General features: G+C 42.3%; 1 protein-coding gene across 3 annotated transcripts; it reads left to right on the top strand.

Moving 5' to 3' along the window:
- Window positions 1–20: 20 nt before the first annotated feature.
- HEATR6 (HEAT repeat containing 6) lies at window positions 21–27,689 on the top strand. Of its 3 annotated transcripts, none has more exons than XM_074188883.1 (20): window positions 21–269; window positions 1,229–1,336; window positions 3,149–3,289; window positions 4,110–4,225; window positions 6,165–6,279; window positions 7,715–7,816; window positions 8,502–8,639; window positions 9,448–9,743; window positions 9,933–10,110; window positions 11,423–11,629; window positions 15,074–15,173; window positions 15,861–16,219; window positions 19,186–19,308; window positions 20,274–20,360; window positions 20,681–20,815; window positions 21,441–21,563; window positions 23,968–24,092; window positions 24,632–24,728; window positions 25,259–25,463; window positions 26,378–27,689. In XM_074188883.1, exons 1-20 carry the CDS (start codon window positions 63–65, stop codon window positions 26,932–26,934), a joined length of 3,519 nt encoding a protein of 1,172 aa, XP_074044984.1. In that variant the 5' UTR covers window positions 21–62; the 3' UTR covers window positions 26,935–27,689. The 3 variants fall into 3 exon arrangements, with proteins under 3 accessions (XP_074044984.1, XP_074044986.1, XP_074044985.1); XM_074188885.1 differs by lacking the exon at window positions 21–269 and adding an exon at window positions 438–584; XM_074188884.1 differs by lacking the exon at window positions 21–269 and adding an exon at window positions 609–924.

The following is a 27,689-nucleotide window of genomic DNA, read 5'->3' as shown; positions in this document are numbered from 1 at the left end:
GCGGGGTCGCGCGCGTGCCCCGGAAGCGCTCGCCCGTTGCCATAGGGAGGGCCGGAGGGAAGATGGCGGCGGTGCAGGTGGCCGGCGCGCCGGTGTGCGGGGCCCGGGAGCCGCCGCCGGGCCCGGGGAGCGGCTTCCGCCGCCTGTCGGCCCGCCTGGGCTCGCTGCGGCCCGCGGACAGCAGCTCCGCCCGCACCGAGATCCACCTGCTCTTCGACCAGCTCATCTCGGAGAACTACAGCGAGGGCGGCGGGGGCGTCACGGCCGAGGTAGAGGCGGCGCGGCCCGGGAGGCCCCCCAGCCGCCCCCCGCCCCGGGGCCCGGGCCCGGCGCCCCGCGGCCGTTGCGACAGTTCCCCGCCGCGGCCCGCGGGAAACCGCCCCAACGTCGCTCCCAACGGTCCTGGGGGGCCGGGCCCCGGCGCCCCGTGTTACAGACGGGGAGGCGGAGGGTTCGAACCCGGATCCCAACTGACTTCCACCGCCAGGCCGCGATGGCGGATCCCAGCCAGGAGGGCCCAGGGCCCCTGAGCACACCGAGGGCCCCCCATGCTTCTAGGGCCTCGGTGGATCCCTCCCGCCGGGGTGATTCCGAGCCTCCGTTAAGCCGAGGCCCCTCCCCCCTGGACATTCCAGAAAAAGAGCGCAAGAAATGAGGTCTTCCTTTGGCAGACGGAGATGCTCTGATGGCCGGAGGCCTAATTTACAGGATGTCGGGGGGCCCTGGGGCTTCAGGCCCCGGAAAGAGGATGCTAACTCTGCCCTGGGCTCCGAGAGCTCGAGGCCTGGCGCTTGTCATGCGGCTCTGAGCGCTTGCATAGGGAAAGCAACATTATAGTCTTATTGAGGGTAACTGGCTCCTTTGTATCCTATGGATGCTACTTTGTGCATTGCTCCCCAAAGTGAAGATCTAGTCAAGCCCCAGGTCTGTAATTGTGTATGTATAAAGAGATACACAAACTCATGCATATGCACAATACGCATTCATCCATCCATCCATACTAGCTAGTAGGAGCTCCAGCCTAGGACGTCCTCCTGGGTAGTCTGCGCTTTCTACCTTTACCTTCTCCACATTATCAGTATGACCCCCGGTCCCCCTCAAGGCTCTTTTCCTTCATTTTCCCATTTTTTGGACTCAGCTCTGATTTGCTTCATGGTTTGGGGGCTTGAATTGGACAAAAAGGCATCATTTGCTATTGCGTTTATTATTATTTTCATTCTTTTGGTAGGATGTCAGTGCTTTACTGGTCCAGGCCTGTCGATTAGTCCATCTTAATCAGGAACATCTGGTCAGCAAAGTTTCTCAACTTATTCACCATCTGCTTAACCGGTTGCAGGTAAGAGCATCCCTGGATTTGGATTTGGGGAAGAAATGCCTCTTTGACCAAGAAAAGCCTCCAAATGGTGTTTGATTTTGTGGGTGTGCTGGCTCCCTTTACCCACATTGTCCAACCAAGTCTGTCTTTGAGGAGGTAGATCTTGGAGAAGCTCAGAGTCATAGGTGACTGATCCATCATGTCATCACAAGGAAACATCAGAAGCATGATTTGATTCCTGGTTCTCCTTGACTCCATCTGTTCTTGGGTCACTACATCAGATTTCTTTTCACTGACCAATTATTTGAAATGCAGATTTCTCCTCTACCTCTTGTCTTTGAGTCCCCCCCGCCAATATCTTTCCTCAGTCCATATCATATCATGACTTTCCTGTTTTCTTCAGTATCTTTCAGAAATTGTTAAATATATTTATTCCATTTTAATGCAAAGTATAGTGCCAGTAAGGCTGTTACCAAATGAGATAATTTTGGAAGATCTTCATGAAATGAACTGTATCCAGGATTGTTTTTATGGGGTTTTTTTATGAGCATATAAGGCCATTGCCAGAAAGGAATTAGATGGTGGTTAGAAGTAATATTCTTGGGGCGGCTAGATGGTACAGTGGTTAGAGCACCAGCCCTGGAGTCAAGGAGTCCTTGAGTTCAAATCCGGCCTCAGACACTTAGTAATTACCTAGCTGTGTGGCCTTGGGCAAGCCACTTAACCCCATTGCCTTGCAAAAAAAAAAAAAGAAGTAATATTCTCCTAAGTATTTGATTGACAGATGGAGTTCCAGGGAGCAGAAACTCCCTCTCCCAATGTATGTTGGTGCTTTCTTTTCTCTAGCACAGGGAGTCACCCCCCCCTCTCTGTGCTTGTTTCTTCACCAGTAAAATGGGGATGAGAAAAGGACCCACCCTTACAGGGTGGTCTTCAGATGAGATAACAGATGTGAAGCTTCACCAACCTGGAACAAACTCCAGCTGCTGCCTTGGAGCAGTGAGATGGGAGTGGCTTGTCCAGAGTCACATGGCTGGGGAGTGTCATGGGTAGGATTCTAGGTCTTGCCCCCTCAATTGAATAAGATGCTCAATGCTCCTTAGTCCTTTACCACCAACACCTGCATTGGGCACTAACTGATGCTTTGTCTCATATTTGGTCAAAATCATTTCAATGAGGTTATGGATCCATTCCAAAAATATTTTTGATTAAATACTCATACATTTAAGTACCTGACATGTCAAAGCCGTGTGTTGGAGGCTAGGAATGCAGCAATGGAAAACAATCTTTGCTTTCAAGGAACCCAGAGCTATAGAACAAGATAGAAAATGATTTAAAATCTAGGAAAATTCAGAATGGCCCAAGAGATTGGAAGAACAAGGGATCATATCAGCCAGGGCATCATAATGCGAGGACCAGAGCAGAAAAACAGTTTGCTGTCTGGTTTAGCCAGAGTCCCATAGAGCTCCCCACCCCCAGGGTCATACAAGGAAGGTGAAAAAGTAGGACAGAGCCAGCTGGAGGAGGCTCACAGAGCCAGTGAGCGCCAGGCCCAGGGAGATGATCAGACACTGGAAACACTGGACAAGAGAGAAAGAGAAACAAGGTGAAGGTTGGTCTGCTTTAGACAGTGTTCTCTTAGATTCTCTCTTTTCTTGAGTGAGAGGGAAGTTTGGATGGGGTGTACAAAAAGCCCCACAGGGCCCCTGCCACATGCACTTTACACATGAGCAAGCCAGGAAATGCCACATTTGTGTGGATGAGTGGAGTTAACATTACATATTTAGAGTGGAAATAGTTTTAAAGTGGGATATATCTGTCTCTTTCCTGTAGGTGATTGTTGATGAACAGAATCTGGATTTCCTTTTGGCCTATACAATCTCTGCTTTTCAACAATGTAGTTCCTGGACACACATGGAAATTCTTCAGGCCTTGTCTGCTCTGGTTTACTACAATGGCCCCAAATGTCAGAAGGTAGTTTGTATTCCCTTTCTTCTTCTTCTTTTTTTTTTTTTTGCAAGGCAGATGGGGTTAAGTGGCTTGCCCAAGGCCACACAGCTAGTAATTACTAAGTGCCTGAGGCCGGATTTGAACTCAGGTACTTCTGACTTCAAGGCCGGTACTCTATCCATTATGCCACCTAGCCGCCCCTATTCCCTTTCTTCTTGACAGTGGCAAGAGGGAAGGAGGAAACTCTTCCCACGGTTCCCCAACCTTTCCGTGGTTCTTGACCATTCTGTAGAAATCATAGGGAAGAACTAGTTCTTAGCTATTTGTGACTTTACTATCCAAGTGCCACCTTTAGAGTTGTAGGTATAAGTAAGATTTCTTTGAAAATCAAACATTTGAAAATAAGAGAGAAAGTTTAGAAGCCATTTGAGGCCCTCTTGTCCTCATCTTTTTACCCAGGAACCTTGGTGAGGGTATGAGCACCTCCCTCTTGCATGTGCTGGCCCTGGTCTGTGGAGCTTCCCTGCTCCCCCCTTCCAACTTCCCCCAGCCCCCCAGGCCATCCTGCAGACAAGGCTGGAGAATTTAACTCAGAAGCTCTGTCCTATTCGTTTGAGCACTTTGTATCTCCAGTGGGCCCAAATGCTACATTTGGCATTCTTGGCTTGTTCACGTATAAGATATATGTAGCAGAGGCTCTGATGGGTTTTAGTTGTCTTTTTGTACCATCTACTCATTTTACCTCTCACCCAATGAAAAAGAGAATGAAAGAGAACTTTGTCTAAAGTAGAACATTTCCCCATCTGTTCTCTTGGGCTACCTCTGGCTGTTGTATTTGTTCTAGTACCTTCCAGACTTGCTTGGAGAAACTGGAATCTTGATGAAGTTGAGTGATCCCAGCCAGTCAGACCCTGACCTCCGAAGAGCTGCAGTGCACTGTATGGCCAACATATGCCTCAGGTATGGGGTCTATTTGTGGAGAGCAGAACCTGTCTGAAGTTAGAGTAGTTTAGGAAATTAACCCACACTTGGAGTTTCCTGAATAGTTAAGGAATCCCTGAAGTCCCCTAGCAGTGTATGTGTCACATGAGACATGCAGTTTTTATACTTTGCTAATAAAACTGCCATATATGGAAATATTTTTTGAAATAGTATACCAGACTACAGAAAATCATTTAACAATCCACCTAGGACATGCCCAGTTAATAAAGAAATATAATGCTGTGGACATAGGGTTACCCCTAGAGTCAGGAGGACTTGAATTCAAATCTGACCTCAGACACTTGACTCCAGCTGTCACTTGGGCAGGTCACTTAATCTTGATGGCCTCACATCCAGGATCATCTCTAGTTGTCCTGATTCATATCTGGCCACTGGACTCAGCTCTGGAAGAGTAAGTGAGACAGGAGACTTAGCATAGTTCCCCTCTCACTCAAATTCAATTCTTGTGCTTGCCTAGGCATTACCTCCTTGATATCTTGATCTTCTTAGAGAACAAAGGACAAACATCATATTAAAAAAGCTTTTTTTTTTTTTTCTATTTGCCTGACCTAAAATTGAATTATTTTTAGGTTTGGAAAGGATATGTTTTTAGTCATTTGAAATGCCTTTGTCAGTCTTTTAGCATCTGTTATAATCACTTTTCTCCCTTTTAAAAAAGGTAGACAGGGTGTCCCAAGTGCTCAGTTTAGAATGATTTGATAAGCTCATTCTGGGGTCTCACAAAACAAAGGATTGTAAACTGCAGTAATTCAAGTTGTCCTGTCTATGTAGAATACAATGCCATCCCGTTTTTCATCTTGGACTTGTGACAATAGGCTGGTGTTCCCATCTTGACTAACTGTGAGATCACAGTTTGACCATGTGGCTTCTTTGCTCTCTGGTCTCCTCACCTCCAAACAGGGAGTTGGACTAGATTAGTATTTGCAGCTTTGGGATGTCATAGATCTCTTGGGTAGTCAGGGAGAGCCTATGAACCCCTTTGCTGAAGAATGCTTTTTAAAAAAGAAAGGAAATGCTAAAATTAGGGAAAGAAATGATTAAAAAGATAGTTTTCCCCACTCAATTTTCTGGCCCTTGAAATCCATCATGGACACTCCCTGCAGCTCCATTAAAAACCCATAGTCTGTCTATCTGCACTCCCATTAAGAACTTATAGGCTACCCATAGATCTCTCAGGTGTCTCCAGTATAAAAATTCTCAATTTCTGTGTTTCTTTACTAAAAATAAATATGCAATATGGTCCCTGCCTTTTTTTATTTTGAAGCTTAATGGTCTGACTAAAGATAAGCATAAACATGTGAAAAGTGAAATAAATGAGAGGATTGATAGTTCAAAATAGCCAGAAAGGTGCAAAGTATTGACTGACTCAATGAATTGCATAGTGATTCACAGTAGTTGTCACTGTAGACTGCTCCCTGGAATTGGGGAGGGGGGTTGTAGGATGTGCAAGAGAGTCTGGGGCTAGTTCTGAGGAGACCTCCCAAACTTGGTGAAAGGGGCCTCTGAGGAGAACTGAGGTGGGGGCTTGACCCTGGACTTCCAGTGGCGGGAAGGAGGGAGAAGCATGTCATTCCCCTGGACCATTTTGCTCATCTTCTTTCCCCTTACAGCTGAAACCACTGTCAGAAGCAGTTCACTTGTTGGGACTGCAAAACCTTCCACCCTCCTGTAGTTTCTCCAACCTGTCCCCTTGGTGCTCATCCCTGTGGAAAGCACACTGCTCTCCCTTCCCCAGGTGTCCAGTGGAGAGCTTCATTTACTACCTGGTGGCCTCCTCCCTTTGTAGCTTGTCTGCCACCTCCTCCCTGGGTTGGAGATAGGTCATGCTTAGTGGTGTTTTCTAAAGCTCAACTCAAAGCGTTTGGAGTTTGAATTGCCTCCTTTGCTTGTGTTTTAGTGTCCCAGGACAGCCATACTTGGATGAGCCTTACCGAAATGTCTGCTTTCAAACTTTCTTAACTATTTTACAGTCTTCCAAAGTTTCTGGTATGGACGATATCACATTTTGCATGGTAGGTAGGAACCTAGTGTTCTCCAATACCTCACTTGTAATGTAAGTTACTATTGTACACAAAACACAGAAGGAAGGAAATAAACAGAGGAATACACTTAGCTTGTTTAAGGTGTTGCTATAAGTGAGTTAAAGTTATAACACTTAAAAGATGAAACTGGGTAATTTTTAACTTGAAAAATTTTACCGTGAGGCTGCTCAGCATCACCTGGGACTGATCTTCTGGATGAAAGTTTCCTGAAAAGCAGAATCATGCTACTCCACACTTAGGTGTCAATGTTTGCTCTCTAAGCAAGCATCCACATGTACATATACATGTTTACACACATATGTACATACTTAGAATGCACATTCTGGCTCTCACCCACATATACACAATACACTCTTTTTTTTTGGCAAGGCAATGAAGTTAAGTGACTTGTTCAAGGTCACACAGCTTGGTAATTATTAAGTGTCTGAAGTCTGATTTGAACTCAGGTCCTTCTGACTCCAGAGCTGGTGCTCTATCCACTGTGCCACCTATTTGCCCCCTACATAATACCCACTTACACACTTATATATGGACTCTCATATGCACATTTATACACATATGCTCCACACATGTGCACACTCGGACAGATATATAGCACAATACACTTACCCCACCCCACCCCTCACATACACACAAAGACATTCACAGTCTATTCTGTGACTTTGATTTTGAGGACCCGTAGCAAAGTCAGTATGCTGAGCTCTTTCCTCCTGGCTCTGCTGCTTTTCACCCCTATGCTTAGAACTGTCACTGCTGCAGATGTCCCCTCTTTTCTGGCTTTTTGGACTCCTTTCTTCTCAGCTTTTCCAAAGATGGTTGGTCAATTAGAGATCGCACCAGCCAATCCGAGGGCTCTTTTCTTTTTGCTTAGTAACTTCAGCTCAGTAAGTGTTTGCTAATTGCCTTGTCTGTTGATGACCTGATTGATCAGAGTACGTTGCATGCATCTTAATACTTTATACTCATTTACTTCTTGAGAGTTTACAAAGTGTTTTCACATACATTATTTCATTTAATCCTCAGAACAACCTAATGTGAGGTAAGAAGGCAAAGTAGTATTTCCATTTTAGAGAAAAGGAGACTGAGGGTCAGGAGCTTGGTGCTCATCCCTAATAAGTGGTATTTGCAGGACCAGAGCTCTGCATTCTTAGTGCAGCACTCCTTGGACTTTACACATTTCATTTTTTTTTGTTTGTTTGTTTGTTTTTATCATTTCTAGGTCTCTGGTTGCTCTTGGCTACTTTGTCATTGCTTGCTGCCCTTGTTTTGCTGGCAGAGAAGTCTTTTTCCAAACTTTCTACTTTGGGATTTGGTGCAGTTGTGAATGCTTGAGGGTTCTGGAAACCTGGTGTCTAGATGACTTAAGGTTTGACTGTCCCTGTAACTTAGTCTCCTTTTCCCCCAGTTGTTACAAAATGCACTGAAAGGTCTCCAGTCCCTTCTGAATGGAGGTAAGATGAAGCTTACCCAGACTGAGCAGCTTGGGTCTCTTCTGGCTGTATTAAAGGTAAGCATGTGTGACTCACTCCTTTCTTCTAATGGCTAGGATATTTTCCATCTTAACTTTAAGTGGTGTTAGAAGCCTATTGCCCCATTGCAGAGCAATGGACACCTAAGTCAAAGGGACTTAGAACTAATTTTAAGAGGCTTTTGAAAGAGTAGTTAGAAATGTGCAACCTAAGCATTTTTAAATAAAAACTAACAATGCCAAACCTTTTTTTTTTGTTTTTGCAAGGCAATGGGGTCAAGTGACTTAACCAAGATCACAGTTACCTAACTATTGGGTTTGAGGCCGGATTTGAACTCAGGTCCTCCTGACTCCAGGACTGGTGCTCTATTCACTATGCCACCTAGCTGTCCCAGCAATGCCAAACTTTTTTTTTCACAGAAAGATTTTATTCATTTTGAGTTTTACAATTCTTCTGCTATTCTTGCTTCCCTCCTCCCACCCCCACCACCCCCACAGAAGGCAGTCTGTTAGTCTTTACAGTGTTTCCATGGTAAACAGCAATACCAAACTTGATTAAATACAATGTATCTTTTAAAAAATATCTCTCAGATAATGTAACATTTTGGAGCTGGTGAAAGGAGAAAGTGGCAAATTATAATTTTAGAACACTTAAAAGGTTCCCTTGTTCGTGTATTTAGATTTGAATTGCATGATTTTTTCTTTTTTTTTTTTTAACATTTAGAAATATATGTTTCATGGGCTTCCTGGATTGAACGTAGAAATGCCTGCAGTTTTATACCCAGCTCCTCTTCCTCAGTATGATGGGCGGTCACCTATCAGACAGGAACCAATGGAAATAAACCTTTCGAAACCAATAGCGGTATAATTATAGTTTATTGGATTAGAATTTAGGTTTGTTTGGTAAAATATATTGTCTGTGAACATTTTCTATTTTTATTGTTCTTAGTCTATCCTGTACAAGGAATTTTCTTACTCACTGTGGGTTTTTAGTATCAGTTTAACAAGAAGAGTTTTAGGGGGCTTACTTGGGGAATGGGTACTTTTCAGGGGTGCTGCACATGTTATGACTTTGCACCAATGTAATATTTTTTTCATTTTGGATATCCCAATTCCCAAGCATTTCTTTGCGAATACCACCAAGTCTGCTGTTCTCTAGCTATGGACCTTCTGTCCCCTGCCTCCACAGTCCTGCCATATTCCTCCTCTGGTTCCTTCCAGAAACTCCAGTACTTTCCTGTCCTTTGACATCTGTCAAAACTGGAACTTGAGCCCCAGCCCCAGGCTGTGATTATTGTCTGTTTAAAAGGCAGTCCTTCCTACCTTGACCTTAACTTGTTCACTTTGCTTAGGTATGTAATTTTATTACTCCTAGTGATGGCAGGACATTTGGGAACAGGGTGGATGGGAGGGTGTTGCACAAAAGTTGGTTTCTTTCACTTAATAGGAGCTTCTAGAAAAAAGAAGACTTGAGATCTAGGAATGAGATGAGTGAAGGGTGGACTGCAGAAGTGCAGTGGAATGTGCAGGAACCTTAGGCTGTGAGTGAAGCTTAAGTCACCATTAGGAAGGAACTTCTCTAGCTCTCTAGGCTTCTAGCACAGAGGAGAAAGAGAACATGGATCTAGTCAGGAGATGTCAGATGTTTTCATTTGTTTTTTTCACATCAGAGTAAAAGGAAGAAGGCAAAAGGCAAACAAAAGAAAGGCCATCAAGGAGAGGAGCTGAGAGAACCAAATGGGGAGATTGGAGCTGGCGCTGCCAGTGCCCTGGGCAAGCTGACCCTCCATGAAGGGAATGCCATGGGCTCTGCCTATTTGAGTACCCCAAGCGGGGGCTCCGAGGGTAGCGTCCCAGCAGCCCGAGATCGGGCCTCTTCCTATCTCATCTCTTCTCCATGGAAAAGGATCAGTAGCAGTGAATCAGACTATTCAGATGCTGAAGGTGGCCTGCAGAGCAAGATGAGGTTAGTTTGATCCTGTTCTGGTTTATTAATTAATAATTGGAAATATAAAATCACTGTGTGAGATTTGGAATTTATTTAAAAAGTGCAGATCCTGAATTTGCCTCTTTTGATCTCATTAGAAGGAATTCAATTTGGGGGAGGGCTCTTCTTGGCCTTTTCATTAAAGCCTCTAATCTATTTTTGTTCAAGATCTTACCAAGCCAAAGTCCGCCAGGGAGCTTTAGCTTGCTTCCTCTCCACAATAAAATCAATAGAGAAGAAAGTTCTTTATGGCTACTGGTCTGCTTTTGTTCCTGATACACCTGGAATAGGAAGTCCACAGTCTGTGTCTTTGATGACAATTTCATTAAAAGATCCCTCTCCAAAGGTAAGAGAACTTTGATCTTAGCCTCTTAAATTGGTATTAAATTTTATTCATTTTTCCTCTGATCCAATAGTCATGCTTCTGACTTCCAAAGGAAATGGGTCTACCTGATTAGAGAGCAGTGCAGGAACCTGACCTTTGAGAATTCAGAACCGCTCATCTTGGCAGGGGAGGGGCAGTCATAGACTGGGCCTGTGGACTTGCAGTCATGTGCCTGGTTTGAATTAGTCATTTAAGATTTTCAGAGACATTTACAAACGTAACCTTGTTTGATCTTTAGCACAACCCATAAGGTTAATACTATTTTTAATCATCTCTCATTTTAGAGGGGAAGAAACAGGCAGACAGAAGTTAAGTGACTTGCTATGATGTCTCTAGGTGGGGTCTAAGGTGAGATCTGAATGCAGGTTTTCTTGACTCTACTCATTGTAGCACCTTCTAGAAAGCTGTTTACATAGCCATAGGAAGTGAACAGCTTTTTTTTTTTTAACAGTGGTGGTGTTTACCGATTGGCAAATAAGTCTTAGCATGGACTAAGACTGGGTGAAACAGCCTTGCCTTCGGAAAAACTTAGATTCTAATCATCACCTTGTAAACGGTATACTCTCTCATTAATTGGACCCATTCAAGTTATGATTTGTCTCTGAAGATTCACTCTTTTAATATGATAATGTGTTCAGGAGTGGAGATAGTGAGCTGGGCTTAGAGTCCTAAAGAACCTGGTTCAGATCCTTCCCCTGACATTGAGCAGCTGGGCATCCTTAAGTTAGCAGTTAGCCAGATTTCATAGTTACCCTTGGAATTGTCTGGTAAGACATAGAGGGGTTGCAATTTTGAGACTATGCTGGAAAATCCTGGTTCTCTCATGTATTCACATGCACCATTAGTATAATGGAGTAGCTTCCTAAAACCATTTCTTCCTTGAGTGTCCATTGTTTCTAAAAAAGAAATCCTGAGATAATTCATCAGATGTCCTTCAAATGTATGGAATAGAAGTTAAAATAGACTGAGAAGTGGGGGAATATATCCTTATAGTTGTATCCACATATTGACAATTCCTCTGTAAGTGGTTTCAAATTTTGAAGTGAGGTTTAAGAGTCATATCTTTTATAAAGTAGCAGAAATGCTTCAGTTGGAATATATCATTTTATTTGATCAGGTCTCCTGGATGGAAATTAGACAGCTAACAAATCTTAAATAGAAGCACCTCTATTAACTATAGCAAAGGTATCTCTATCCAGGCATCATCCAGAAGTTCAAAAAACCGTTGACTTGCTTGCTTTATCTATAAACATGAATTCACTTGAAATTTCAGACGCGTGCCTGTGCTCTGCAAGTTCTGTCTGCCATCTTGGATGGCTCAAAACAGTTTCTTTCTGTTGCTGAAGACACCAGTGATCACAAAAGGGCTTTCACTCCCTTCTCAGTGACCATTGCTTCCAGCATTCGTGAGTTGCATCGATGTCTTTTGTTAGCTCTGGTGGCTGAATCATCTTCTCAAACCCTTACTCAGATAATTAAGGTAAATGGAACTCTGAGCCTTGAAAAATTTTGCTATGTCAAAATAATTTGACTTAAGAGTATTTTTAAAGTACCCAAAGAAAATTCAAATCCTACAAGTGTAATTGAATGGTGATATTTGTTAAAGCATTATTATTATTTTTTGATATTTTTTCCTATCACATGCTATGAAAGTTTTTCATCATCCATCCACATATATGTTTATAAGTTACACAACTTTCTTCAACCCCCTTCCCCCAATGGTAAACAGTCTACGAATGTAGTATATATACATCTATGTTTACCATGTTTACATATTAGTCATTTTGTGGACGAGGAATTAGAACTAAGGGAAAAGAAAGAAAACCATGGAATAGGAAGGAAAAATAGAAATTTTTAAAAAACTGATCATAATATTCATTCAAATTCTGTGTTTTTGTTTTTATTTTTTGTCTGGATGTGGAAGGCATTGTCTATAACAAGTCTCCCAGGGTTGTCCTCCCTCTCTGAAGTGCTGAGAGAAACTGCATCCTTCACAATATTATTGTTAATGTGTACAATGTTCTCTTGGTTCTGCTCCCTTTGCTCAGCATCAGTTCCTGTAATTCGTTCCATGCTTCTCTAGAGTCTGACCATTCATGGTTTCTTATAGAACAGTAGTACTCCCTAATATTCTCATGTACCATAACTTGTTTAGCCATTCCCCAAATCTTGTCAATTTCCAATTCTTTGCTACTACAAAACGAGCCGCTAGGAATAGTTTGGAAAATGGGGACTTTATCCAATTTTCAAGATTTCTTCTGGTATTGGTATTGATATTGCTAGGTCAAAGGGTATGATTGGTTCTATTGCTCTTTGTGCAGATGTGCAGATCTGTGTTTCAGATTGCTCTGCAGCATGGTGGGAATCAGTTACAATTCTACCAACAATGCATTGTTGTCCCAAACCTTCCACAACCTTTCCAACTTTGCTCATTTTTCCCTTTTTGTCATCTTAGCCAATCTGAGAGGTTTGAGCTGGTACCTCATAGTTGCTTTAATTTGTATTTCTCTAATCAATTATGGTTTGGAGCATTTTTTCCTTATGATTACATATAGCTTTAATTTCTTTGTTTTAATACTGCCTATTCATATCCTTTGACCAGTTATCAATTGGGAAATGACTTGTACTTTAAAAATTTGAGTTAACAGTATTTTAGAGATAAGACCTTTATCAGAAGCCCTTGCTGTTAGTTCCCAGCTTTCTGTTTTCCTTCTAATCCAGGAAGCATTGGTTTTATTAGTACATAAACTTTAATTCAATAGAGTCAAAATCATCCATTTTGCAATTTATAATAAACTCTCTTATTTGGTCCATAGATTTGACAGAGTATTTCTTGATCTGCTAATTGGTCTATGGTATCTCCCTTTATGTCTAAATCCTGTTAACATTTTCACTTTATGTTGGAATAGGATGTGAGATGAGTCTATGCCTAGTTTTTGTCATACTATTTTCCAGTTTTCCCAGCTGTTTGTGTCAAATAGTGAGTTTTTATCTCAGAAGCTGGAGTCTTTGGGTATAGGTTACTATAGTCTTTTATTACTGTTTCTTTTCTACCTATCCTAATCCACTGGTCCATTATGCTTATTTCTTAACCAGTTCCAGGCAGCTTTTTAAAATTTATGTATTCTTATTTTGTACAAATAATTTTTTTTTATATGTTACTAAAATATTCTTGTTTAAGAGTAAACATAATACCCCCTCCCTCCAAAAAAGATAGACCCGCATGAGTGATAAAGTAAAGGAGAGAGAAAAAATTAAAATTAATAATAATAATAATAATAATAATAATAAATAGTAGTAGGTGCAGCCGGGTGGCACAGTGGGCAGAGCACTGGCCCTGAAGCCAGGAGCACCTGAGCCCAAATCCAGCTCTAGACACCCAACAATCACCCAGCTATGTGACCCTAGGCAAATCACCCCAACCTCATTGCCCTTCAAAAACCAAAAAAAAGACCCAAAATAAAATAAAATAGCAATAATAATAATAATAATAATAATAATAATAATAATAGGAGCTACCAGGTGGGAGACAGAGCACCAGCCCTGGAGCCAGGAGCACCTGGGTCCAAATCTGGCCTCAGATACCCAACAGTCAGCCAGTTGTGTGGTCCCAGGCAAGCCACCCAGCCCCATTTGCCCTGCAACCCCCCCCAAAAAATAATAATAATAATAAAATGTGCTTCAGTCTGTGTTCCAACACCTCCAGCTCTGTCATGGGTGGATCACATTCTTTTTTTTTTTTTTTTTTAGATTTTTTTGCAAGGCAAACGGTTACATGGCTTGCCCAAGGCCACACAGCTAGGTAATTATTAAGTGTCTGAGACTGGATTTGAACACAGGTACTCCTGACTCCAGGGCTGGTGCTTTATCCACTGTGCCACCTAGCTGTCCCGCAATATTTTTTTTAAATGTTTAAAATAAATTTATTTATTTATTTTTGAATTTTACAATTTTTCTCAAATCTCACTTCCCTCCCCCCACCTCCCACAGAAGGCAGTCTGTTAGTCTTTACATTGTTTCCATGCTATACATTGATCTAAATTGAATGTGTTGAGAGACAAATTCTATTCTTAAGAAAAAAAAATAAAATATGAGTTAGCAAGATTATATAAGATAATGTTTTGGGTTTTTTTTTAATAAATTCAAAGGTAATAATGGTCTTTGTTCAAACTCCATAATTCTTTCTCTGAATACAGATGGTATTCTCCATCGCAGATACCTCAAAATTGTCCCTGATTGTTGCACTTATGAAATGAGCAAGTCCATTAAGGTTGATCATCAACCCCATGTGGTTGTTAGGGTGTACAATGTTCTTCTGGTTCTACTCATGTCACTCAGCATCAGTTCATGCAACTCCCTCCAGGCTTTTTTGAATTCCCATCCCTCCTGGTTTCTAATAGTGTTCCATAACATACATATACTGCACTTTGTTCAGCCATTCCCCAATTGGATGGACATTCACTCAATTTCCAATACTTGCTACCACAAATAGAGCCACTCTGAATATTTTTGTACAAGTGATATTATTTTTACCCTTTGGATCAAATGGTATGTACATTTTTATTACCCTTTGGGCGTAATTCCAAATTGCTCTCCAGAAAGGTTGCATGAGTTCATATGAGGCAATATTATTTACAAATGTGAATATATCTTCTTACAATTTCATTTTCAGAAAGCATTCTCTCCTTCTAGGTATTTAAACTATTTCAATCAGATCTAAACATTGCCAGATAAAGGAGTGATTTAAAATACATAATTCTTCCAGTGTAAAGGATTTAGGTCCTTTTACCTTCCCCCCCCCCCCACAGTTTTTACGTGAGTTTTTTAAAGTATTTCTTAAATGCTTTATTTTCTGTTTTTGATGCCTTAATTAAAATTATTGGCTTGTATTAATTTGCCATTTTCTCATATCTGTGCTTTACAGTGCCTTGCAAACTTAGTATCAAATGCACCTTACAACCGTCTGAAACCCAACCTGCTGACCAAGGTCTGGAACCAGATAAAGCCCTACATCCGCCATAAAGGTTGGTGACCTCTTTAGCTCAATCATGCTGTTGTAAGCAAGATAATTAAATAACAGGGATCACTTGTTCAAGTCCCCCTAAGGACAATAGGGTTATAGAGTCATTCTTCCCAGCCTTCAGCCTATATGGGGAATCTTCTTTCAGCTTTTGGAAAATGGTGATGTCACTTTGGAACCTTCTGTCTTGTCCTTGCAATATCACTGGGCTACACTGGAAGGAAATGAGATAGAGACCTATAGATGCCAAGCTGCTTTAAGACTCTCTGTATGTCTTTGACATTGACAAAAGAATCATATTTCTACCTGCAAACCACCCTCAAATAAAATAATACCAGCCTCAGAGGTGGAAGGTAATGGGATTCTCATTTTAAAGACAGACTGAGAGAAATAGTAATTTTATCAGGGTTACATTCCACATAAAATTAAGACTAAAACCTCATTATTCTGAAATCCAGTTTCTTGCTTTAATAAAATGGTAACATTTGAATCTTTGTATATTTCCTATATAGTCTACATAGAAACTATAATTCTTTAGCATCAGAGTAAATTGGAGTGACTTAAGTTTTATCCTCATCTGTGAAGAGAGAACAGAAAGTGTTGAACTGGAGGATCTTTTCTACTGTAAATTTATATTTTCCTCGTATGTTTCTTCTATCTCAGTTTTTATAATCACTGTTTCCTTTCACAGATGTCAACGTCCGGGTCTCAAGTCTGACCCTATTAGGGGCTATAGTCTCGGCTCAGGCTCCTTTGCCTGAAGTGCAATTGCTTTTACAGCAACCTTGTTCCTCTGGGCTAAGTAGTAGTAGTAGTTCTGCCACATCATGGCTCAGCTCTTCTGACTGGCATAGAGATGCTTCCTATGCTGAAACTCTAGAGGAATCCACAGATAACTCGACAACTTCCAGTGGCGAACCCTGCTGGCTCATCCGTCTGTGCATCTCCATCGTTGTACTGCCCAGAGACGATCCCTGTTCTGATAGTGATACTAGCTGTACAATTGGGAACATATATGAACCATCTCCTGTGCGACTGGAATCCTTACAGGTGAGAGTCTAATCTTTTATTTACCCAGAGGAACCATATTTTCATTGTGTCAATCAGAGCCATTCCTTACAGTTGGAATTCAAAGGTGCAGAGAGTGTCTGACTAAGACTCCTCCCTCTGGAGCCAACTAGTACAGCCAACCCAGATTTTAAGGAATCCCCACTGTGAGGAAAACTGGCAAGGAACCATCCAGACTCTGCTTGGAGAACTCCAAAGTTGGAAGAGCCCACCATCTTCCAAGGCAGACTACTCTTCTTTTCTTAAAAAGTCGTTTCTATCATCAGCTTAAATTTGTCTCTGTAACTTCTGTTTCTGATGATGATAACCTCTGGGATCAAACAGTAAAAGTCTGATGCCTTCTTAACCTAATAGTGTTTCAGATATTTGAAGACAGTTATCATGTTCTTTTAAATCTTTTTTCCTCCAGTCTTAACATGCCTGGTGCCTTCAGTTCATCCTCAGTTTTCATGGACTCAGGGCCCATCATCACCTGCCCTCCTCTGAATATTCTTTAACTTGTCCAGCCTTCCTGAACCACTGTCCCAGAACTGAATGAAGATCATACTTGGGAGAGGGCCTTAAATTTGAGAATACAATGGGCCTCTCACTTCCCTTTTCTCATTTTAATTCAGTCTAAGATAATTGACTTTTTTTGTTATTTCCTACTGCTGACTCACTAGGTAAACAGGTCCCCTCAAAACCCCCACAGCTTTCTCAGAATGACTGTTCTTTTTCTGGGTTTCTGCCATCTTTGTACTTAACTTCAAGACTTTATGTTTTCTCATGGAATTTCATCTTATTAAATTCAGCCCAGTGCTCTAGGTTGCCAAGATCTTTTTGGATCCCTGATGCTGCCATCCTGGGGCTCAGGAATTCATGGTAACCTGGAGTATTTCTGCCTTTATCCAAGTCTTTGATGAAGATGTTAAAGCAGTCCTCAGACAAAACAGATCTTTGGGGGGTTGCCCTGAAAAGACTTCTTGCCACCACAAGTCCAAATGAAGAGTCTGATCATTCAACCAGTGTAGAATCTGTCTGATCATATTAACACCTGATCCCTACTCTTCCATCTTCATAAGAATAGCATGATATCTGTTCTCTGAAGCTTTGCCAGAATTTAGGTGAACTGGGATCCATTGATTCTCCTCATCTACTAGTTTAGTTGCCTAATCAAAAAAAGAAATGAGAGGATCAAATGTGGCAATATTTGTAATATAAATGGGACCTAGCAGATGCTTAATAATTATTCTCTTCCCTTCTCTGACTCAGCCTGTTTGGCCTGTTCCTGAGGAATCCCTGCTGTCTTCTCCCATAGATGTTTAACCATCTCTAGTCAAAGAGAAGTTCTAAAATATAAGAATCGAAGTCAAGCTCACTGGCCCAAATGTGGGTCCCAAGGTCACTGAAGTAATTAAGTTTAACAAATGAAATAGATGTCTTGATGCTGTTAGAGGCAGGATTGTTGTAAATAGAGGGACTACTTTTTGGCTGAGCAATCTGGCAGGACACAGACAACACTTAGAAACCCATCTCCTCAGCTGTCTCATATGGGGGCTGTGGAGACAAACAGTTTGAGTTGTATTACAAGCACAGTGGGAACTTAGAGCTATTAGAGGCCAACCTAATTACACAGATAAGTTCGAGGCTCCTCTTAGTGTATTAGTTGGAGGCTCAAGATGCCCTGGCTAGTGGTGGATAATAAGTAGCAAAGTTGGGTTTTAACCTGGATCCAATGACAATAGTATGTGATCATGATGGACGTCATAGGAGAGGTAAGGCCGTGGTTATTATGCATCTACTATATGTGAGGAAATTACTGTCCTTGTCTTCAAGGAACAGATATTATGCTGCATACAGCATAAGTAATAGAAGAGGCAAAAAAGACATGTAATGAATTCCATAGAAGATAAGTTAGGGATGATCAAGAGAGAAGACATGAATAGTGCCCTAACTGGTGCATCAGTAGAGTGTAGAGTAACTGAAATCTGTAGACATACAGCTAGGGGGTGCCATGGTGCATAGAGCACCTGGCCTCAGACACTTAGTAGCTGTGCCATCCTGGGCAAGTCACTTTACTTTGCCTCAGTTTCCTCATTTGCAAACCCCACATGGGATCATGAAGAGTCAGATATGACAGCAACAACTGAGCAATATGAAATAGCTCTAAAGTTAAAAAATGAGATTCATGAACTAGATTCAGAATGTAATCACTTGATATCTTATTGAAAAAGGGCCCAGTGTGCTATCAGTAACTCCTAAATCAGGGGCAGCTAGGTGGTACAGTGGATAGAACACCAGCTTCAGACACTTAATAATTACCTAGCTGTGTGACCTTGGGCAAGTTATTTAACCTCATTGCCTTGCCAAAAAAAAACCAAAAACACAGTAACCCGTAAATCTCTTCTCATGAAACAAAACTCAGTCTTTTATAGTAGTATTCTTCTTGTGACATGATAAGCTGTGAACCATTATCCAAAAAGCATAAAGTGAGTAAAATCAGTAGACAGCATTCTTGCCACATAAAAACATCATTCAAGGGGTGGCTAGGTGGCGCAGTGAATAGAGCACTGGCCTTGGAATCAGGAGTACCTGGGTTCAAATCTGACCTCAGACACTTAATAATTACCTAGCTGTGTGGCCTTGGGCAAGCCACTTAACCCCATTGCCTTGAAAAATCTTTAAAAAAAAAACCCAGCATTCAAGAGTGAAGGATGGCAGCATGTGGTCAGGGAAGACTTTCGTCATGGCATACCCTCAGCAGACCCACTGTGAAGATCCAGAAGGCCATGGACAGGAGTTACACCCACAATTCAGGAATACACAGCTTCAGTTACATTTTTGAGGAGTGTTTTTCTTTAGCTTTTTAAACATTATTCTAGAGAGCTGGCCTAAAATGTTTCTCTCCTCAGTAAGTTCAAATTATGGTGATTGGACAGCCTATTTCTCTGTGTGTTCCTTCCCTGTAGGTGCTGGCCCTCCTAGTCAAAGGCTATTTTGTAATGGCACAGGGCTATCTGATGGAGCTTGGAGAGGTGGCCTGCAGGTGCATGGAGGAAACAGACCCATCCATTCAACTTCATGGTGCAAAAGTAATGTTTTCTCAGCACTTCCTGTTTCTTATGCTTATTTCATTTCCTACAGTCATCAGTTCTAAAATTTCTTAAAGTAGTTGTGAACATGTTTGTTAGTGACCTTGTTTGAGTCAGGGAAATTAATAAATGCTTGTGGTCTGTGCCTGATGGACCACTATACCTTATGGGCCACATACTGACCTGGAAAATGTCACATGAACTTTTATGTTTTTTGCATTTTTCTTTATTAAATAGTTCCCAATTACATTTTAATCTGATTTGGGCTATCCTTAGAGTGTAGCTTGTAGACCATGCATTTGATTCCTCTGGTTATAGTGTTATGTGTCTATCTAGAGATGGGCAACTAAATGGCACAGTAGGTAGAGCACTGAAGGAGAACCAGAATTCAAATCCAACCTCAGATACTCGGCAGTTACTAGCAGACCTTGGGCAAGTCATTCATCTGATGGTTTCTCCAGGCCATCTCCAGTTGTCCTGATTCCTATCTGACCACCCAGGTGGCTCTGGAGGAGAAAGTGAGGCCAGTGACTTAGCACAGGCCCCCCACCCCCCCAAATCCTCTTCAAATGCTTGTCATGGCATCACTCCCTGATGTCATGGTCTTTTTTTGAGTTAGATTTCTTGAAAACCTGAATCCTCTGTTAGAACTTGAACTCCTTCCAAAAGAAAGAAATCAGGGGCAGCTAGGTGGCACAGTGGATAGAGCACTGGCCCTGGAGTCAGGAGTACCTGAGTTCAAAACTGGCCTCAGACACTTAATAATTACCTAGCTTTGTGGCTTTGGGCAAGCCACTTAACCCTATTGCCTAGCAAAAACTAAAAAAAAAAAAAAAAAAATCAGGAGAGTAATAATTGCTCTTTATTGGGTCAGATGTAACCTTTTGCTTGGAGAAAGCCAAGTATATGATCATAATTTTCATGTCTCCTTTGCTAATCCAGTTCTTTTGCTTTTTTTTTGGCAGCTTCTTGAAGAGCTGGGAACAGGGTTAATCCAGCAATATAAAGCAGACTCAACTGTTGCCCTCAGTCAGAGGGTTCCAGTCAGTTTGGTGAGTGAATGACCGTTCATGGGGGCTTTACCATATCTTTGCATTTCAGTCATGGGCTTGACTCTAGGTGGGTTTTTTCCTTGTAGCACTCAATGCTTAAAAGGTAGAGTATTGACCTATTGCCAGCTAGGCGGCAAAGCTACACAGTGTATCCCCATGTCAGAATGTGTCAGGGCTCAAGGAGCAGAATTTTCAAGAATAAATCTGTCAGTGAAATTTGTGATGTCCCTGCTTCTCTTTGAGGTCAGCAGATGTTGTCCCTTGGATTCAGAGGAACTTGACTGTCCTGGGTTGCAACCTCATTGGTTTTTCTGTTGTAGGTGGTGATGTTTTGGGCCATGATGCTGAATGGCCCTTTGCCCAGAGCACTTCAAAACTCCCAGCATCCAACTCTCCAGGCCAGTTCCTGCGATGCCCTCTCTTCCATCTTACCAGAGGCGTTCAGTAGCCTGCCGGTAAATGACTCTTTTTTTTAGCCTTATAATGAGGCTGTTGTGTTAGGCATCAGATAGTGCTTTGGAATTGGATTGTGAACAGCCTTTGTAAGGCAGTATTTGATAGAATTTTGGGGGAAAGAGGGCAGGCTCTTGGGGCTGAGTTTAAAAAAAAAAGAAGTAGGAGTCTAGGTCTTCATTACATTAGTAGCTGAGATTGAAATCCAGCCTTGCTTGTTCCTTCAGTCTTCTGGGACCCTTGGGACTATTTCTCATGCTTGCTAAGCTAGCTGTTAGAAGTTGACAGAAATGAAGGAGATGGAACATGAGTGGGATCAAGCCCCTGGGTCAGGGCCCTGCTTGGTACCAAAGGTCAGCTTTGTTAAACTCACAATGTGGAACTCAGTTTTTACCATGACTCCTTGAGGCAGGACCATGGGTTAAGTCACTGGAGCCATGTGGCCTTCTGTAACTAGAGGTTTGGGCTCTTCTCCAGCCCCCAGTCCTTCAGTCTAGGGCTATATTGACCCCTGCTCCCCAGGTTGGGGTACCGTGTGCTTAGTCGCTCAGGAACACACGTTTGGGTGGGGAATAAATGGAGCTTCTTTGCCAACATGCACCTTTCTGTTACCATAAATAATGACAGAACGACAGACAGATCTTGTGCATCACTCTGCTGCTAGGACTGAATCACAGCAAGAATCCTCTGGTGAAAGCGGCTGCTGCCCGCGCCCTGGGTGTCTATGTGCTCTTCTCCTGTCTCAGGCAGGTAAGTGCACGTCAGACATCGACACTCTGTGGAGATCTTTATAGAGAGTGGTCATTGGAGTGGGGGTGTACCCTGCCCTATGACGTGAAACGTGCAGCGGGCCTGGTAAGAAGCAGCCTCTGTCCCACTTTAGGCTGTCTCCATGGCTGCAGCACAGTGAGTGCTCAGATGGTTTCCTGAGGCTCACGTAGACTTTCAGAAATTGCCTAAAAAGGCAGCTAGGTGGCACAGTAGATAGAGCACTGGCCCTGGAGTTAAGAAGACCTAAGCAAGTCCAGCTTCAGACACTTAATAATTACCTAGTTGTTTGACCTTGGGCAAGTTGCTTAACCCCATTGCCTTGCAAAAACTGGAAAAAAAAAAAGAAATTGCCTAGCTATATTGATGGAAATGTAGATCTCCATATACTTATGTAAAGGTCCCTTTTTTTCCCTTTTCTAATTAACCCACAGTTAACTTCATTTCTACTTTTCTGTTACCACCAGTAATACAGTATGATAGATCTTGTATATTACTTGGCTGCTTGGACTGAATATTAAAAATTGCTATGTCTGTGTGTGTATGTATCTTGTATCCACATGTGTATCCATATTTCTCTGAGTACTTGCATATCGGGAGCATGTCCAATGTAATAAAGGAGCTTAGTCTCATAAGAAAAATGTGTTAAATAAGTGAGATCTTGGAAGGGAGCCCTGACATTGGTAAGGATGATGGGGCTTGAGCAAGTAAAACTAATTGGAAAAAAATATAGGTCTGGGGTAGGGCTTTATAGGAGAGAGATGCTGTTTTTGAAGTGACTCAGGAAGGTCTTGTAATGAAGGCAGAGGCTGGAACTTAGAGGGAGATGAGAGAGGCTGCAGGGCAAACTACCAAGGACCTGAGGGTGGACAAGAGTCATGGTCTTCAGCCATTTCAAATCCAGGGATACTTGTGGAGTGAGCTTTCTGCTCCCAGGAATATTAAACATTAGGAGTTTCTGGACAAAAGTGCTTTCAGTCAAGAGGATAAAAACACCAGGCATGTCATTCATGTCCATTGCCAAGCTACCTCCTCGAGTCCTCATCTTTGTTATAATGTGCCCCTGAGCATTATATTGAAGATATTTTATACTCTCTGGCCATTACTATTCAGAGGTTCATCATTCAGTCTTTTTTCATTTCTTGAGTTCCCTCAGACCCCTCTGAAGATATGTCCTCCTTTGCTCCTTTCCCGGGGTTCCCACAATCCTTCCTGAACCCCATTCCCATACTGGTCTTTCTCTTTGCCTTGTCCCAACATAAACCAGTGGAAGACAGGAGGCAGTGGCCACTCCCTGCTCTTGATCCTGTAAGCTGTCCACCCCAGCCAGCCAGGTGCCCTCCTCTGCTCCTTGGGGAAGGGGGGGGACCAGGAAGCATCTCTAGCCCAGAGACCACAATTAAACCCATGATTTCACCTATGTGAGTTTCATCTCTGCCTTTGGGAATGAGAGAGTTGGACAAGGTCTCTAAAGCCTCTTCCACCTTTGAAGGCCTGAGATTTCAAGTGCTAAGTATGGGGTGTTCTTTTTGTGGCCCAAAGAAGAATTGACAAGGAGTCAGAGAAGGAATGTTGTTGAAAGCAGCTACTTCATGTAATACTTTTCCACAGCAGATGGCTCAAAAGTGAAATAAAAAATAATTCAACAAATCTCAGTAGTAGTTTGTACTACTAGCTTAATTTAAGGTTGGACGTCTTCTAATCTAGACATTCCTGATCTTGTTGATGTCTTGGGACCACTTTGGCAGCAGTCTAGTGAAGCCTGTGGTCCTCTTCTCAGAATAATGTGATTAAATGTATGAAACAAAATACTTAAGTATGCCAAAGAAATAAATTAGTTTAAAATTCAGCCATCAGAAATATTAAGAAAACTAAGAATACCTGGTATCTAGTCTGTCATTTCAAGATAATTTAAAAAATGTCATTTACACTAACTAAATATAATATGCCAAAGAAAAACCAATGGGGGGAGTTAGGAAAGATAGAAACCCTCCTCATTCAGAAGGAAAGTATTCTAGAGATCCTATAAATATACCAACCTATCTTATATCCTATATTTTACCTGTAGATGACTAAAGTCAAGCCTTCAGTATGGAGGCTACAGGATGTTATTAAGAGTTGCCCATGACCTTAGGAGCCTAGAGCATTGAGGGGAGAAGACCCAGTGAAGAAGGGGAGCACCAAGGGAGAACTTTTTCTGGATTGGATCTTGGGAGGTTTTTATTGAGTGATTAGTTCCACTTAATATACAAATCAATTCCCAAATACAACCTTTCTTAAATGTTCACATTCATGTTTGTGGTTGATGACTAAAATTCAGTACTTTGAAAAGTTGAGAGCTATCCCTTGGGACTCCTGAAGTAGCTTCCTTTGTCTTCTCTTGCAGGACGTCATGTTTGTTGCAGACACGGCCAATGCAATCCTGATGTCTCTGCATGACAAGTCTCCAAATGTCCGAGCCAAAGCAGCCTGGTCTTTGGGCAACCTGACTGACACTTTGATTGTTAACATGTAAGCTTCTTTTACAGACTGAGGTCTGGGGCTTTTACCTCAGGTGAAAGATGACGTGCTGCAATTGTAATGGATGTGAATCTTTTCATTTGGCTGCATGTGGTTTGCATCATTATAAGAACAGTTCACCGAGCTCTCTAGATGGTACAGTGGTAGAGCACTGACCCTGAAGTCAGGAGGACTTGAGTTCAAATGTGACCTCAGTAGCTGAGTGTCCTTGGGCAAGGACACGCTTGACTGCTTCGCATCCAGGGCCATCTCCAGTCATTTTGATTTCCTATCTGGCCACTGATGGCTCCAGAGGAGAAAGTGAGGCTGGTGACTTAGTGCAGACCCCTCCCTGCTTCCTCCCCCCTCCCCCCATCCAGATCTAATTCATGGGCTTGTCATGGCATCACCTCTCTTCTTTCATGGTTGTCTTCAAGAACAAAGGGCAAACATCATTATAGTTGTATTAAGTGAGTGAAATTGAAATGTTATGCTTGTCTATTAAAATAGGTTTTACCTTTTGGACATTTTATCTGCTTTGGCTTGAACAGGGAAATGTTGGGCCAGAGTTTCCAGGAAGAATTTTCCGGTCTCTTGCTATTGAAAATGTTGAGATCAGCAACCGAGGCTTCCAAGGATAAAGACAAGGTAGTAAAGTCTTTTCCTGGAATGGACTAAAACTGCCTTAGAGACTTGAGCACCTTTAAATGTCAGTGGAAGGAAAAAGTAAGAGTGCTAATTACTCCTTACCTCATTATTTGCTTTCAACCAAGAGAGTTAGGAACTGGAACAGTTGATTGCCTTAAAGGAAAGAATCCTCTGTCCTTCATCAGGTCCAAGTCTCAGTTCTTCCATCAGTTCTTCCACCAGTTTGCTGGATAACCTGGGACAAACCCATTTTCCTTCCCTAAGCCCCAATTTTCTAAGATCCTTTTCAGCTCTTAACATTTCATGATTCTTCAAAATGGGACAGGTGAACAACCTTTGGGCTTGGTACAATGATTAAAATCCCATATTCATCTTAATAAATTCCAGAACCTCACAGTGCCTGACTTCCCCCAACTAGCATTGTTGTCCTGCTCCATGAGATTACAAGGCCTAGGAAATTATTTAAAGCTAAAAAATATTCAAGAGGTCCATGGGAAAGAATTACTCCTAATCCTTTTATTTTCCACCAGGTAAAAAGTAATGCCGTGCGGGCCCTTGGAAATTTGCTCCACTTCCTGCAACCATATCATATAGTAAAACCCAGATTTACAGAAACCATTGAAGAATCCATTCAGGCCCTTATCTCTACCGTTCTTAGTGAGGCCACCATGAAAGTACGATGGAATGCATGTTATGCTCTAGGAAATGTATTTAAAAATTCTGCTTTGCCTCTGGGTGAGTAACAACTTTTTTTAATTTTTGCTTTGATTTTGCTTTTTTTTTTTTTAGTTTTTTTGTAAGGCAAAAGGGGTTAAGTAGTGGCTTGCCCAAGGCCACACAGCTAGGTAATTATTAAGTGTCTGAGACCGGATTTGAACCCAGGTACTCCTGACTCTAGGGCTGGTGCTTTATCTACTACGCCACCTAACTGCCCTGCTTTCTTTTTTATTTCTGCAAAATCCTGAAGTACAAATAAAAGTTTTTCACCTTGGCTTTTTGGAAAGAAGAAATAGGGTGAGTGGCATCTCTCTAGATTATCATTTGTAACAATATTTATGGTACCAGCCTGTAGCTCACAGCCATGTTCAAAATCCTTTTTTCCTTCATGTCTTTTTTTTTTTTTTGCCTCACATTTGACTTGATCAAGATTGTAAGAAAAACCAGTGTTCTGGCCAATGGCATTCTTGAATGTACCAGCATTTTTCCTATTTCTTGTTAGAAAATGAAATCTGCAGATTATAGACTTCTGGTCAGCCAGGAGCTGGGCAGGTCAGATCAGAGGACACATCATCTTGTGACTCATGTGAAGCCAGATTCAGTTGTGGAGCCATAGATGGAATTAGAAAGGGTCTCTAAGAGAGCATGGACTGCCCCAGATCACAAAGCCAGTGAGTGGCAGAGCTGACAGACTAAAAGTCAGGCTTCCTGTTTTTTGCACCAGCGTGGTCTGCCTCTGTAGTAGGTAGTGTTGTTCACTTCCTGAAGACCCAAGTGCACAGTTGGGTTTCTCCTCAGCCTCGGAGCTGATTCTTTTTGGTCCCTCTTGAATAGAAGACCTCTCAGTAGTGTGGGGCTAGCTTGGTCTGGGTAGTCATATGCTTTTCAATCCCTTTTCCAAACTACCTGTTTGTTTTCCTGACTGTTTCTAGGAACAGCCCCTTGGACGGCACAAGCCTACAGTGCTCTCACGTCGGTTGTGAAATCCTGCAAGAATTTCAAAGTGCGAATCAAGTCTGCAACTGCTCTTTCCATTCCAGACAAGAGGGAGCAGTATGGGTCTGTGGAACAGTATGCTCAGATCTGGAGTGCGCTGGTCACCGCCTTGCAGAAGAGTGAGGATACCACGGATTTTCTGGAATTCAAATACTGTGCCAGCTTACGAACACAGATCTGCCAGGCACTAATTCACTTGCTAAACTTGGCCAGCAGTGCAGATCTCTTGTGCATTCAAGAAACTGTGGAGCAGAGTGGCGATATGGTCAGGCTCTATATCTTACAATATTTAAAGTCCGGAGTGGAGGGAGATGACACAGGCACCCCCCACACCCCCCAGGAGCGAGACAAAATGCTCTCAGAGGCCCTGGAGCATATCAAGGGGATTCAGGAACCCTCAGGTGATACAACTAAGCAAGCTGTCATTGCTTACTTGGAAGGTGTCCTGACCATATATGCCAGTACAGCTGAATCATGTGTCTCTTTGCTGTAAATCAGATCAAATACTGATAGATCAAGGAAGAGACGGGAAGCAAGCCAAGAGGGAAGTTAGAAGCAAAGAAAGCTGTCTTAGGAAAAAGGGCTTTCTCTGGCAGTGTGCTCCAGGGGATCTTGGGAGCAGAAGCAAAAAGAACTTAAAATTCATGCCTCCTAGGGGAATATAGTAGTAACTTTTCAGTCATCCTCCTATCACAAAGTGCTCTGACTGTTGGCGTACACACTGCACAGCTATTATTTGATACGTGTGTGTGTCTGCCCATCAGGCCACCCCCCCAATCAGGAGCCAGCTGGAGGGAAAGGGAAATAAGGTGTAGAAAGTGTGTCCAGAGCAGGTCTGGGCTGGAAGAGGGCCAATTGGACAGTCCCCTACCTCTCCCCAGGAGCCACCCTCTGGTCCAGTGGGGTTTCAGCCTTGCATGGGACTTCTGTTGCTATAACTCCTGGCTAAGCTAGTCTGTTAGTTTATGACTGTTTTTAAGTGAGGCTCCTTTTCCAAATAGCCTGCTGCTCCCTCCACCCCCTTTTAATTAGCTCCCATTCAAGCCAAAAGTTTCACAAGCTCGACTTAGTATCTTCTTATTGGTCATTATACATATGTAAGACATTTCTTCTGCCAGCAGCACTATGCCCACTGATGTTTTTTCTAGAGTTTGATTATATCTTTGCTTTGGTGACATGTGTACTAGTACTTTGCACTTTTGAAAGAATCTCAAATAGAAAACTAAATAAACATATTCTTGTAAATTA

Source organism: Macrotis lagotis, chromosome 5 (assembly GCF_037893015.1).
Source record: "Macrotis lagotis isolate mMagLag1 chromosome 5, bilby.v1.9.chrom.fasta, whole genome shotgun sequence".
NCBI classification, from domain to species: Eukaryota; Metazoa; Chordata; class Mammalia; order Peramelemorphia; family Peramelidae; genus Macrotis; species Macrotis lagotis.
The sequence above is the reverse complement of the archived record's forward strand: the minus strand, read 5'-3'. Positions and strand labels throughout refer to the sequence as shown.

Bases quoted from the DNA above. Each gene is read 5' to 3' on its own strand.
- HEATR6 (XM_074188883.1), top strand. From the start codon at position 63: ATGGCGGCGGTGCAGGTGGCCGGCGCGCCGGTGTGCGGGGCCCGGGAG. The intron at 1,337-3,148 runs GTAAGAGCATCC...TCTTTCCTGTAG, and splicing joins ATCTGCTTAACCGGTTGCAG to GTGATTGTTGATGAACAGAA. The intron at 9,744-9,932 runs GTTAGTTTGATC...TTTTTGTTCAAG, and splicing joins GGCCTGCAGAGCAAGATGAG to ATCTTACCAAGCCAAAGTCC.